This window comes from Cuculus canorus, chromosome 2 (genome assembly GCF_017976375.1).
Source record: "Cuculus canorus isolate bCucCan1 chromosome 2, bCucCan1.pri, whole genome shotgun sequence".
Classification (NCBI taxonomy): domain Eukaryota; kingdom Metazoa; phylum Chordata; class Aves; order Cuculiformes; family Cuculidae; genus Cuculus; species Cuculus canorus.
This window is the reverse complement of record NC_071402.1, coordinates 143,492,686-143,506,613: the sequence shown is the minus strand read 5'-3', so window position 1 is coordinate 143,506,613 and position 13,928 is coordinate 143,492,686. Positions and strand designations below refer to the sequence as shown.

The 13,928-nt window shown below is 42.3% G+C and overlaps 1 protein-coding gene across 9 annotated transcripts in view; it reads left to right on the top strand.

Moving 5' to 3' along the window:
• The window catches only part of MKX (mohawk homeobox), a 48,945-nt gene extending 43,019 nt beyond the window's left edge, over nt 1-5,926 (top strand). For 6 of the 9 annotated variants that reach the window (XM_054060361.1, XM_054060358.1, XM_054060359.1 and 3 more), the window contains 2 exons: nt 3,158-3,191; nt 3,306-5,926. In XM_054060361.1, the coding sequence (XP_053916336.1) occupies nt 3,158-3,191; nt 3,306-3,487 (216 nt within the window). In that variant the 3' untranslated portion in view covers nt 3,488-5,926. Of the gene's footprint in view, nt 1-3,157; nt 3,192-3,300 lie in introns of all 9 variants that reach the window. The other 3 variants (XM_054060363.1, XM_054060364.1, XM_054060367.1) reach the window with 2 other exon arrangements.
• Nucleotides 5,927-13,928: the final 8,002 nt, after the last annotated feature.

The window sequence follows — 13,928 nt, the reverse complement described above, 5'->3', positions numbered from 1 at the left end:
CTACTCGATGAGATTCAGTATGCTGCATCATTTTTCCATTCTCTCTGTCACCATTTCCAGAGATGTTAGCCAGTCCCAGTGCCATTTCCTCATTGCCTCAGAAAAGAAACTTAAGAACATGTTGTGTGATACTCAAGACATTGAACGCTTTCTGTATTAAGAATGCCATTCTTCAATTATATTCATTAAACAGTCTCACCAAAATGTTGCTTTTACAATTGAAATATACTGTTGCAATTGTTGTGCAGATATTTCAAATGTCAAAAGCTTTAATTATCAGAAGTTGTAATTAGTGGAGGTAGAGTAGGCAGATTGCGAAAGATGAAGAAAAGGCTAAATATTGGACAAGATTCACAAGATTTTTCAAATTAAAAAAATGATATATTTCTGTCTTCGCTGTTCTCTCTTTTGTCAGTGAAGAATCAGACATGGTCAGACTCTTTACTTCAGGCTGAGCTGAGCAGTTACGGCTGTAGTTACACCACCATTTTGATGTCTATCGGAGAGCTGTGGTCTGCCCCTCATCCAACTCACAGCATATCCACATGAATGATAATGCTGCCCAAAAGGAAGCAGTGGGAGGAGGTGGGCGTAGAAGAGGGCTTCATAGTCTGGTTTAGCAGCAGTGCTCAGGGATGTTGGACTGCAGTGTTAGATGGGTGCGTGGGCAGGCTGAAACCACTTCTTGGAGGAGACATCTGCTGTTTGTTAGTGGAGTCTGGACAACTAGCCTGGATAAAGATATGTGACTGAGATGGTAGGTTCATGGAAAGTGAGGTGAACCCTCCTCTTCCTTTTGAGTTGGATCAAGTTGGTTTAACCAGCAAGATGTCAAGAAGAGCGTGGGGAATGATCTTTGTCTCTCTCAGTACGGTTACCCCCATCCAAAAATGATGGTAGTACTTGCTTTCTTCACTAAGGGCTGTTCAGACAGCTGTGAGCTGCTTGGATGCAATGGTAGAGCAGACTGGGATATGCTGTCAGTGGATTTTTGGCAAGAAAAAGGGGGCCCGTACTTTGAAATTATGGATTTTCAGAATTTATTGTACTAACATGCTTTACAGCAGTTATTAGCAAGAACTTTGCAAATTATCGGTGATGGTTTTATTGTAACCTAGTTTCTAGTTTCTTTGACATGAATTATTTGTTTGAAAAAACATAAAATCTGAATGGAATAAAAAAAAGACATGTATTTCAGGAAAAAACTTCACAAAAGGTAAAGAATGGGTGGGTCTTCACTCCGGGGTTTTGTTTTTCAGCTTTGCTAATGCTTTACATACCATGGGCAAGCCGCTTTCTTTTAGAGCTGGCTAAGCACCAGTAAAAAATATTTGCAATTACTCCTTCAAATAAACGCTGGAATTGGAATGTCTGTCGCCATTCACACCTACTTTCCTCAGAAGTTTGTACAAGCAATTTTTTTGTTCATAGGAAATATTTTCCAGCAGCAAGAGACTGACAGATGCTTGAGAGAGGTATATTTATATCCAGGTTTGCTCTGGCAACGACATTCACTATTACTTGCCGTTTCCATTTCTATACCTACTGACCTATTCAGTCCTAAACTTCCTCTTTAAAAATGTTTCTGTTAAAAAAAAATGAAAAAATTAAGCAGGGCCGAAAAATTATTTGCACAAGTATAGCATGAAGAGGGACACATGTCATTCAGTTCCTTTCTCTGGATCAGATGTTTGTTTATTCATTGATTCCCTCTGCTCTGCACAGGTTGAGCTTCCCGCTCTTGAATCCTATTTGGGCATTGATCTGGGAGAGCTTAAAAGATACTGATTTAAGATGTGCTCTTTTGCAACAAAATGTAAACCTTGGTCACTTGTGGACATTTATTTATAAAGCTGTGTTGCAAAAGGATGGCAAACATCTGACCTCTGAAATTAGAGCTGGTCTCCTTGCATTTTTTTGGTGAGACTGGTCTTCAGTAGACCTCTCCAAGTGCTGGGGAGTGTGGCTTGACTGAGCTGTTCGACGCAGGTTGGCTGCAGGAGGAAACAGGCTGCTGGTCGGTGGTGGGCACAGTTGCTCGTAAGTGGAGAGCTACCAAGGATTGCTATGTGCTTTGAAACCTATTCCACTGGAAGCTCTGTTTAAAGAAAAGATCAACTTTTAATCAATAATCTGATAGAAATCTAGCGATAGGATTGATTTTTAGTTGGGAATCTAGCCTTGTAAAGAGGTGAATTATTTTATGAGATTTATGCTGTGTTTAGGGGCTTTTTGTATCCTAGAGCCCACGCCACTGCCGTTTTTTTTGTTTGACTTTTCTCCATAGATATTGCAGTTAGGCAATGGCTTCTCACTCCTTTATAAAGTTTCTGTTTCAGGATAGCAAGCCCACTGAATGAAGTTTATACATTTCTGCTTGGTAAATATTTCTGGCTTCTCTGCAATGTGGGGCCTTAATGAATGAACAAATGTGACTCTTGATGGGGAAGTGTAGTTTCGCCTGTGATGCATTTTCATCTTTGAAGGCTGTTAACCAGGTGTGCTTGTTACTTGTACGCTTCTCAGCCTGCCTTTGTGACTCAGTTGCAGCCTGGGCAAGAGGCTCGTTAAAAACCACACACACCGTGAATGTATGGGTGAAAGTCCTATTTTTAGTGCATACAAGAAGGCATTCACTGAAGGGCAAAGAAGCTGATTTTTATTTTTAGGTTTTGAAATTCCTTATGTCTTTGGAATTTATGTTTCGAAAAACTAGCTCTATCACCCTGCAAAATGTAGGTGAAGCTCCAAAAGCAGCTTTATTCTGCCTATTGCCAAAGTATCCTTTTCCCAGATGTAGCCTGGTGTGGGATGTGCTGGGCAGAGTTCAGCACCAGTTCTGCCAGTGCAGTTCTGGTGAGGCTCAGTGAAGTTCTGGCTCACCAGAGCCTGTTTCTGTAAGGTCATGCATCAGGAACCTCCTCGCAGCATTTTTGGACGTGTGCCTTGCTCCAAGGTGAGCGTGGATTTCTCCAGGTAGATGCTTGCATGAAGCTGGCCTTCTATATGTGTTGGAACAAATATTTTATTTGGAAATCTGGTATCAATTTTGGGATTAATCTTGAGTTATTTTTCCATGTACCTATTCCATGAACTTGCTTGTTTTAAAATCTGCTGAAAGAAGATAGACAACTTTTTTTTTTTTTTCTGTTTTCAGAAACTCTGGAGAATGGACCAAATAAGTGTGAAAGGTGAGTAAGGGACTTCACAGTTTTCCAAAATTATTATTACTGTGGTTTTCCTGGTATCACATAGGTATGTAAGCTGTATGTGTAAATATTTGTTGTTGCTTGAATCTAGCGCAGCTAACAAAACAGGATCCAGCAAAGATGAAACATACTGGAAAGAGATCAACGCAGCTATGGCCCTAACGAACCTTGCCCAGGGGAAGGATAAACTACAGGGAACTACCAGCTGCATCATTCAGAAATCATCACATATATCAGAAGTAAAGACTGTTAAAGTGCCATTAGTTCAGCAGTTTTAAGAGATGGGTTCTTGTGTTCTTTTTCTTTTCCCTGTCAGACGGACATTTTCCTTGCAGGATTGGTTTTCAGCAAAATTGGTTTCACAGATATGAGGCAAATGTGGAAAATAGGCACCCTTTTACAGTATGGTCAGTTTTAAAAAATAATGTTCCTCTGACTCAGTCATTTTCATTGTATTAAATGAAATGTTCAATTGCTTCTATAAAAGGCATGTAAATTATAAATCCCCCTGTTTTTATCAAAACATTAACTTATTTTATGTTAATCAAAGTGCGCATAAGATGTTTGCATTGCTATTACAGTAAGTGCCTTGCTTTCAAAAAATAAGCTATAACGTGGGCATAGTACAACAGTATTATGCCTCAAAATGTCAATGCCATAATGCTTAAACTTTGTGTATTATTCCAAGTGGGCTTAGGCAGCCTAGGGCTAAACACATTACTGCTGGAGGCCCTGGAGAGTTGTGCTTATTTGACTTGTACAAATTGACAAGTCTTAATGAAATTGTTATATCATTTTCTCTCTCTCTTTTTTTTTAATCAACAGTGTTATAAAAATTGTACAGTATGTTTTTGTCAAAGTGACAATGAGGTTGTTATGCATGTTTCTTACCTGTATATGCAGTATATTAAAATACCAAAATCATTCCTTTGAAAAGTGCAATACTCTAGAATACACAAATTTAGGAAATAAGTTAATTGTTCAGATTATTTTGAACTTATACATATGCTCCCAGCTGTGTTGCTCATTAAAATTTTCTAGTTGAGAAAGTTCTAGGCAGAGTAGCTGTAAATTCAAGTTGAATTTCTGTAATTTTAAAGCTTTGCTAGGGACTTACTGAAGTTTTGATAGAAGTAAAACTCATTTCTTCTTGTACAAAATTAAATCTATAGTTCCATGTATTATTTGCAATGGGGCTCAAAAAAGTTTCCATGGTGGAACTTACTGCTTTAATGTGGTTTAAACATTTCTATTTTGTAGGCACTGCATATAGGAGGACAGTTTGACAGTTCGCATTTCAGTGAGAAAAAGCTATAATATATACTATCAAATCCCGAACTAAAAACACAAATGGGAAATGAAACATTGAAAATCTCAGCATTTAAGGTGGGAGGGTTTTAAGTAGATACTAAACCATCTATTAAATGTTACGTCTCTAAACTTGACTGCTATTGAGTGTAATAACTAACCAGGTTTACTTTTAAGTTTTATTGGGAGGTGTACAAGTTATTCTTAGGTCATATAACAATAGTCTGATGAGGTTTACAGTGCTTGAATAAACAGTGGCAAAGCCAAAACCAATTTAAACTGAATCAGTTACAGAAAACTGGAAAAGAGCTGATTGTTGCTAGGATTTGGATTTTTTTCCTGTGGGTATCCTGTCAGGTTTTTTCCTACTCATCCCTTTCCTTGTTTATTATTTTTGGTGAGCCATCCAATATGAGACTTTAGTCTTGCTCCCACTGAATTTAATGGCAGAACTCTCACTTCAATGGAAGCAGGACTGTGCTGACGATGAAACTAGCGTGCAAGTAGAGGCTGTTCCAGTTGCACTAAAATAGTCAAGATACATTGCAAATATCAGCCTTGATGTGACTTCTTAGGAAACTTCCTGATGTAACATAACATGTTGTTGGGTTTATTTAGTGTACAATGAAAATTATTTGATATGAAAATATTTTGTACATATATATTTTTACTTTGTTTTCTAAATTGCTGATTTGCATTGACTTAAAGTGCCAAGCAAGAACTGTATGTCATGACTGTATGAACAGTTGAAGTATGTGTTTTACTGACTTACATCATTTTATGTCTAAGATTCCATGACATTAATTTTTGATACTTTACTGAATTTTGACATAATAATGTGAGTTTGTAACTAATAGGAGACAGTTAGTACTTCACTTTTGTTCATACTATTATAAGTTATTCTGGTATTAAATATTTTGTGACAACAAATTGATGGTTTTGACTAGCTTTTCTTTTAGAAGTATTCACAGTGGTTTTGTCTGTATAAACTACAACAAAATTAGTCACATAAAAAAGGTACTTTTCAGAACTTCTCTGGAGTAAAACTGGAGAAGACAAGCCATTGTATAAACAACATGTTCATGGTTCTTTTTTTAAATGATTAAAGCACAAAAAATAATCTGCAGAACACATCAAGTGGGTTTTAATTTTAAGAAATACTTGGCATAATTTCTTGTTATCATTTCCTTTAATTTATTTTTTTTTCTACTGCTGCTTTAGAGTTTTCTGAAAACACAAATTCTAATGAACTACGTGTCTGTCTTTTTTGAATAATAAAAAACACGATCAGTGCTGAGCCAACAGCTAATGAAGACTCCATAATTATTTATGATATTGGAAAAACAAACATTATTACTATTGCTCTTCTTTGTTTCAACATATGTAACCATTTTAGTAAAATAAATAACTGCAAACAACATCTTGCTGGCTTGAATTAAATATTAATTTGTCTGTCCTTAGTTATTTGCATTTCTGGTATCCTGTTATAGTCAGGGGTTCTCTGAATGGGTTACAAACATGCGATAGCACAGAACAGGAATGCTGGACTTTCTATTAATAAACCTTGTGATGTACAGTTATGTGAAGTAGTTTAGCACATTCGTGATGAAAATGTCTGTTCAGCAACGTTAGGCTAATGATTGCTAAAGATAAGGTGGCATGATGCTTATAAATACTCCACATCGGAGGAGCGCAGAGGGAAGCTGTAGCTAATAACTGTCCTGAATCACTGGGGAAGGCCCATGAGCTGGGAAAGACCTGATTGGTCAGGGTTTTTTTATGAGTGCAGGCTACATTTATCTATAGGATCATATATAGATACGCTGATGTGGAGCCTTGGTGGAGAAGGAGATGCAGTCAGCCCATCTAGAAGTTCAGTACTTATTGTCCAGTGCAACTGACTGATCTCCTAGCTTTTGTTCCTCCAATTGCATGGAGGGTTGATAACTATGATTTTGGCGGGCAATTGGTACTTTCAGGTTTTATGTCCTGCTTATCTGTGATACATGTGTACTGCTGTAACATCTGTGGCCGTTCAACATGTCAATAGGGTTTTGGATAATCAGGTGGCATGTGAATTCCCGAGTCCATGTGTACAGCCTGACTGTTGCTCCTGGGAATGCATAGGAACACTCACATCCTGATGATGCTGAGCTTCTTGGCATCTGCTTTATACCTGAGTGACAGCAAGAGCTGAGTACTCCCAACCTGTCAAAAACCATTGAGAGTAAGGGGAGCTCCAGTTCTGCCAGGTTGCTTAATAATGAGAATATACACTGGGATCAGGACTGTGGTCTCCTCTTCCAGCATCATATGACAGCTAAAACCACTGAGCTATAGTTCTCACTTTCTGGCCTCACATTCTCATTTGGCGACCTAATGTATAAATATGTACTCCAGTTGAATCACTGGCACCAGGGGGACTAAAAGCAAGATCTGGGACAACACATAGGCCACTTTGATGACATTTAATAACTTGGTGGCTTAAGTTTTAACTTGGAGTTTAGCAAAGGATAACAGCTAGACTTGGATGCCTACATGCAAGTGCATGAAGAAATCACTGTAGCAGAAGTTAGAAGGAGAAGATGGAGAAAGGAGGTTGATAGCACTACTGTACTATGCAAGGAAGAATATATTTAGCTTAGGCTAGGAGAAAGTCTATGGGAGTTTAAACCTGTTTCTTCATCATTACTTTACTCTGCTAGTTTCTCATTATGTTCCCTGGCTTTGATGAATCATGTTTTTATCCACCTAAACTATCCATCAGTGGAAATCCACAACGCCAAATATAAGATGCTATTGCAGAAAGCAGCCTTGATGATAAAAATCAGTGGGATCTCCAATAATCACGAGCATCTGGAACTCGGTGTACTCTTAACGCCTAGACGGTCCTTTCTACACTCTATGATGTTCCCAGCAGTAGGAGAGTGGGGGAATTGTTTTCTGTTAGTCAAAAGGGGACCTGCACTGGGGAGAGGGGTTTGTGGCTGCCCTGGGAGTGCTCTGGAGTACTAGGGAACTATAGCAGGTGAATACTGACACAAGAAATTGGTCAGGGCACACTGCACCCTGCCCACCAAGGCACTACCAAGCAGGGGAGCTGCGGGAATTCTTGCAGATGTTTTCAGGCTCAGTGATGCCTCTGTTTCTTTTCGTCTTGAGGAAGCCCTGAGCCATATTCCGCTGCATGGTTTCCAAGGGCTGGAGGAGACAGGTGTATCTGCTGGTGAGTCCCCTGTATGGGGTAGAAGATGAGAGTAAGCGTGACTACTCACCTAACCTCCCAGAGCTGCAATGAAGCTCCTATAAATTGAGCTTCATCAGGGCTATGCAAGTCTCATTCATGATTTCCACATTCAAAAGAGCACTGAGAACCTCAGAGCAGCCATGCAAAGCCAGGATCTCAGTTCTGCCAGGAGAGAAAAGCTTGTCTTTACTCCTTGGGCTCAATACTGCCTCAGATGCCCACTCACATGTGGCAAAGGGAAGGGTGCAATTCTTTTATCATGGCTGACTTTCTCACAGATACAAAAGTTTTTTGCTGTGAAATCTCGCACTCTTCCGCAAAGCCTTGAACTCAAGTTCTGCTTCCACTCAGTCCTTAGTGTGACTACATTTTCTTAAATCCTGGTCTGTTATTTGCAGGAAAATTGAGCCTGGATTCCACACAAACTGAGGACATCAAACCCTGCAGTACTCCACAAGCAGCTCTGAAGTCCAATGGGCAACAATTCAGTGGTCATAGCGGAATCTTCAAGCATGACAGATCCCCTGGTTTGTTCCTGTGTTACTATGAACAATCTGTGAGGCTTGGAGAATCAGAAAGAACCTAAAGGGATCCAGGCTCCTAACTTAAATCCAAATATATCTGAAGGTCTGAGAGCTAAGGCATGTTTCCATGGCCAACTGCAGAGAGTTTCATGTCTGCCTTCAACCAGCTGCTGAGCCAGTGTTTAGTTTTGGGCCCCATCTTGAAACTCATGTTGTTTAACAAGAAGGAAGGGGGTTGGCTAAAAATACAAGTACCTTGTTAAAAAAAAATAAAAAAAGAGAAGAAAAAAAAACGTGGAAAAGAGACATGAATGCCTAACGCAACAGAAAAAATAAATCCCAGCCTCCTTCATGTTGCTGTTATGTCAGCTTGGGTTATTGGCAGTGGAAGTGGTTATTGGCAGCGGAAGTTAGACCTGGCTCGAGGCTAATATAACTCACACACCTGACTTTTTAAAAGGAGTCGAGATCTGGTTTCTTTATGGATGGGCTTTTTTCATTTGTGGTGCTGGTTCATTCTTCAGATTTTCTTAACTTTCCTTTCAGCCTGTTTTGGACTTGACTCTCCTATCTCTCTTCCTGCCCAAAAAGTCTCTTGTTACACGCAGAGAGCAATGGGATCCTACATGCCAAAGCTTATTCTTCTGGCTTTTCTGTTTCTGGGGCCATATAGGTAAAGGATGCATGATTCAACAAGCTGGTATTCAGTGACAAAATCTGGTATCTCCCTTCTCCCAGTCCAGGGCCAGTGAACATATGGAGTTTCAGGGATGTGCAATAGAGGGTCTTCAACCAAAAAGCTCCACCATCACTTCACTCCTGACTACTACTGCTTTTGGCTATCTTAACTCCCAAAAGGACTGTCAATTTAACCATAACTACCTAAGAACTGCCAAGTCTCATTTTATGAGCTGCTGTTGAGAGTTTTAGCTATTTAAGGCTGATTTTAAACAATTTTTATTGGTACTTCGTGGCATGTGCCTGATTTACAGTGCTGTAAATAACCACAAATTAGGGACATTTCTTTCTTTATGGTAAAGGCACATTATCTTGAGCATAAGAAAGATAGTTTGTTGGTGAAGAATTGGAGTGCAGGCCCTTTTCTGCCACAGGCTTCCTGTGTGAGCACAGGCAAGCCTAGTCCTGGGTTTGGTCTATGCAGAGGAGCTGTCTCTCTCCCCTGAGGATGCTGTAAGCACTAGGGAATGTGGGGTGTGTATCTATGTGACATCCCTCACTGCTCACCCTGCTGCAATGAGGATCTGAAAGTAGAAGAGAGCAGTGCTGTTTTATAAGGGGCACATGCAATCTGATGCACTTAAGGAACTGTAAGTATTTGATGTTAAGCATAACTTAAAATCACATCTTGGGCACAAGTTCCAAAGCACGCATCACCTTCTGCAGCACTCTCAGCTCTTCACTGACTGCAGCAGGAGAATAAGCTACTAACAGATCACATGACCCAATCTGACACAGCTGAAATCAGGGAAGACAAAACACACTTCTGAGAAACAAGACATTAGGTCCCACACCGTGGTAGTGTGTCCACCAGACCTGGTGGGCTCAGGCCACTGCTGTTTACCTTCCTTGGCAATATTAACTGAGGAGCACAATGAAGCACCTGGAAAACCTCATCCTAGGAAGGGAGAAATGTGTCTTTCCAGCTTAAAAAAGACTTCTTGCAGCCCAAGAATTTGTGGACATAGAAGCTCAGGTGATGTTTCACTCAGGACCATCCCCGTGACTTGGGGACTTTCAGCAAAGCTGTCCAATCTTCTTCATATAGACTGGCATGAGGATGAGAATTTTCATTGTATGGGTTTTAAGCTCCTTTTTCACATCCTTTTGACAAATGGCCAACCAGATCTGAAAAGTGGAGTGTGCTCACCACATTCAGAAGAAATCCAGAAGTAATGCAGCAAAAGACAGCCCTGGCTTTCCACAAGGAAGAAAAGGCAAATCATAGTTGTAGGAGACTCCCTGCTGAGGGGAACAGAGGGTCCTATATGTTGAGCAGACCCTACTCATGGGGAAGGAGCCTGGGTTAGGGATATCACTAGGAAACTCCCCAATCCGTTACAGCCCTCAGACTACTGCCTGTTACTGCTCTTCCACGTGAGAGGGGATGAAGTGCAGTACATAGCCCAAGGATGATCAAAAGTGACTTCAGGGCCTTGGGGCAGCTAGTGAGGGAATCTGGGGCCCAGGTGATTTTTTTCTCCCTCCTTCCAGTTGCAGGCAGTGACATTGGAAGGAACAGATGGGCCCAGTCTATTAATACATTGCTCCATGGCTGGTGTGACCATAACGACTTCAATTTTTTTGATAATGGGATGGCCTACACAGCACCAGGCTTAGAGGCATCAAATGGGAGCCACCTTTCTCAAAAGGGGAGAAGAGTCCTTGCTCGGGAGCTTGCAGGGCTCATTGCAGGACTTTAAACTATCAGGTTTGCCTATGACAAGCTGTGGGAAGGCACACTATGGTTAGAAGGACAGGATGCTAGTGTGGTCCCTCCACCTGTTGCACCGGGCATGCTGGGGATGATGTGGCACAGTTGAAGTCTTGTAGAGATGGGGGGATGCTCCTGAGGTAGTAGAAGCCAACAAGGAAACTTCCATGGGACACCTTAAGGGAAATAAGGGCTGTTCCACTAAGAAGGTGATGTAGCCAACAGCCCAGCTGAAGTGGCTCTACATAAATGCAGGAAGCTTGGGCAACAAACAGAAGGAGTTGGACATTACCCTGCTGCTAGAAAGCTATGACGTGATTGTTGTTACTGAAACTTGGTGGGACAAATCCCATGACTGGAGTGTGGCTATCGATGGCTACACGCTGTTCAGAAGGCACAGACCAGGAAGTAGGGGCAGAGGCATTTTCCTCTAAATCAGGACATGGATAGAGTGTGGAGAGCTGTGCCTCAAGAACAGCCATGAACAAGTTGAAAGCTTGTCCATGGTGAGACTAAAAGACTGAGGCAACAAAAGGAACCTTGTGGTTGGTGTCTACTACAGGCCATCTGATCAAGGGGAGCCTACTAATGAAGTCTTCTTCCTCCAGCTACAGGAGGCTTCATGCTCGCAAGATCCCATCCTACAGGGGGACTTCAACCACTCTGACGTCTGCTGAAAAAGTAGCACAGCAAGATTAGGCAATCCAGCAGACTCTTCTGAGTGCATCAAAGATAACTTCTTAACCTAGGTAATAGACACCCCTACCCAAGGGGATGCAATACTGGACCTGATGGTCACCAGAGCAAGTCAGCTTATTAGTGATGTCAAGATCAGAGGCAGTCTAGGCTTCAGCGATCACACATTGGTGGAGTTCAAGGTCCTGAGGGATATGGGACAGGCGAGGAGTATAGTCAGGACCCTAAATTTTAAGAAAGCAAAATTCCAGCTCTTCAAGGAGTTACTCAGCAGAACCACCTGGGACACAGTCCTCAAGGACAAGGGAGCAGAACAGAGCTGGCAGATAATTAAGGATGCTTTCCATAAAGTGCAAGAGCGCTCAGTCCTCACGTGTAGGAAACCAGGCAGGGGAGGGAAGAGACCAGCATGGCTGAGTTGAGACCAGCTGGTCAAAATGAAGAACAAGAGGGAACTGCACAGGCTGTGCAGGCAAGGATAGGGAACCTCGGAAGAGTATAGGAATGCTGCCCTGTTGTGTGGGTATGGCATTAGGAAAGCCAAGGCGCAGCTGGAGCTGAACTTGGCAAGAGAAGCAAAGAATAACAAGAAGGGTTTCTATAGGTATGTCAACCAGAAAAGGAAGGTTAAAGAAAGCGTACCTCTCCAAAGAACAAAAATGGTGACCTCGTATCAATAGATAAGGAGAAGGCTGAGGTACTCAACAACTTTTTTGCCTCAGTCTTCACTGACAACAACTCTTCTCACCCCTCCTGGGTCAATGAATAGGGTAGACCAGGGGGTATAGCCCCTCACACTGTGGGGGAAGATCAGGTTCATGACCACCTGAGGAACCTGAACATATGTAAGTCTATGGGATCTGATGAGATGCATCGCAGAGTCCTGAGGGAATTGGCTGATACAGTTGCCAAGCCTCTTTCCATGATATTTGAAAAGTCACGGCAGTCAGGAGAAGTCCCTGGTGACTGGAAGAAGGGTAACGTGCCTATTTTTTTAAAAAGGGTAGAAAAGATGACCCTGGGACCTACTGACCTGTCAGCCTCACCTCTGTGCATGGGAAGACCAGGGAACAGACCCTCCTAGAAGTTGTACTAAAGCACATGGAGGACAGGGATGTGATGTGAGACAGCCAGCTTCACCAAGGGCAAGTCCTGTCTGACCAACCTTGTGGCTTCTGTGATATCGTGAACACATCAGTGGACACAGGAAAAGCAATGGATGTGTTCTGCCTGGATTTCTGTAAAGTCTTTGACACAGTCCCACACAGTACCCTACTTTCTAAATTGGAGAGACAGAGATTTGATGGATGGACTATTTGGTGGATAAGGAATTGGTGGATGGTCACACTCAGCAAGTAGTTATCAACAGCTCGATGTCCAGATGGAGATCCATAACAAGAGGTGTCCCTCAGGGGTCCATACTGGGACCAGTGCTGTTTAATATTTTCATCAATGCTATAGACAGCGAGATTGAGTGCACCCTCAGCAAGTTTGCAGATGACACCAAGCTGAGTGGTGCAGTTGTCACCCCACAAGGACAGGATGTGATCCAGAGGGACTTGGACACCAGAGAAGGGGGACTGTGTGAACCTAAGGAGGTTTCAACAAGGCCAAGTGCAAGGTCCTACACCTGGGTGAGGGCAATATGCAATTTCAATACAGGATGGAGGGCAATGTGATTGAGCACAGCCCTGTGGAGAAGGACTTGAGGGTGCTGGTCGACAAGAAGCTCAATATTAGCAGGCAACGTGCACTTGCAACCCAGAAGGCCAACCATATCCTGCAATGCATCAAAAGAAGCATGGCCAGCAGGTCGAGGGAGGTGGTTCTCCCCCTCTACTCTACTCTCATGAGACCTCATCTGGAGTACTGTGTCCAGTTTTAGAATTCCCAACATAAGAAGGATATGGAACTGTTGGAACGGCTACGCAGGAGAGTTAAAGGATGATCAGAGGGCTGGAACACATCTGCTATGAGGAGAGACTGGGAGACTTGGGGTTGTTCAGCCTGTAGAAGATAAGGCTCTCAGAGACCATATAGAAACCTTCCAGTACCTGAAGGGGGCCTACAAGAAAGCTGGGAAGCTTCTTTTTACAAAGGCATGTAGTGATAGGACGTGGAGGTTGGCTTGAAGTTGGAAGGGGAAGGATTTAGATTAGATATTAGGAAGAATTTCTTCTCTATGAGGGTGGTGAGGCACTGACACGGTTGCCCAGGGAAGTTGTGGATTCACATTTCCTGGAAGTATTCATGGTCAGGTTGGATGGGGCCTTGAGCAGCCTGGTCTAGTGGGACGTGTCCCTGCCCATGGCAGGGGGTTGGAACTGGATGGGCTTTAAGGTTCCTTCCAACGCAAACCATTCTATGATTCTATGACTGTGACTGTGCTGATGCGTCAGGGGAAGACAGCAGAAACATAGACACCATGCCGAGGCCTTCAGTGCCTTCACTGCACTGCACAGATTGGTTCCTCCTCAAGAGTACATTTCCCA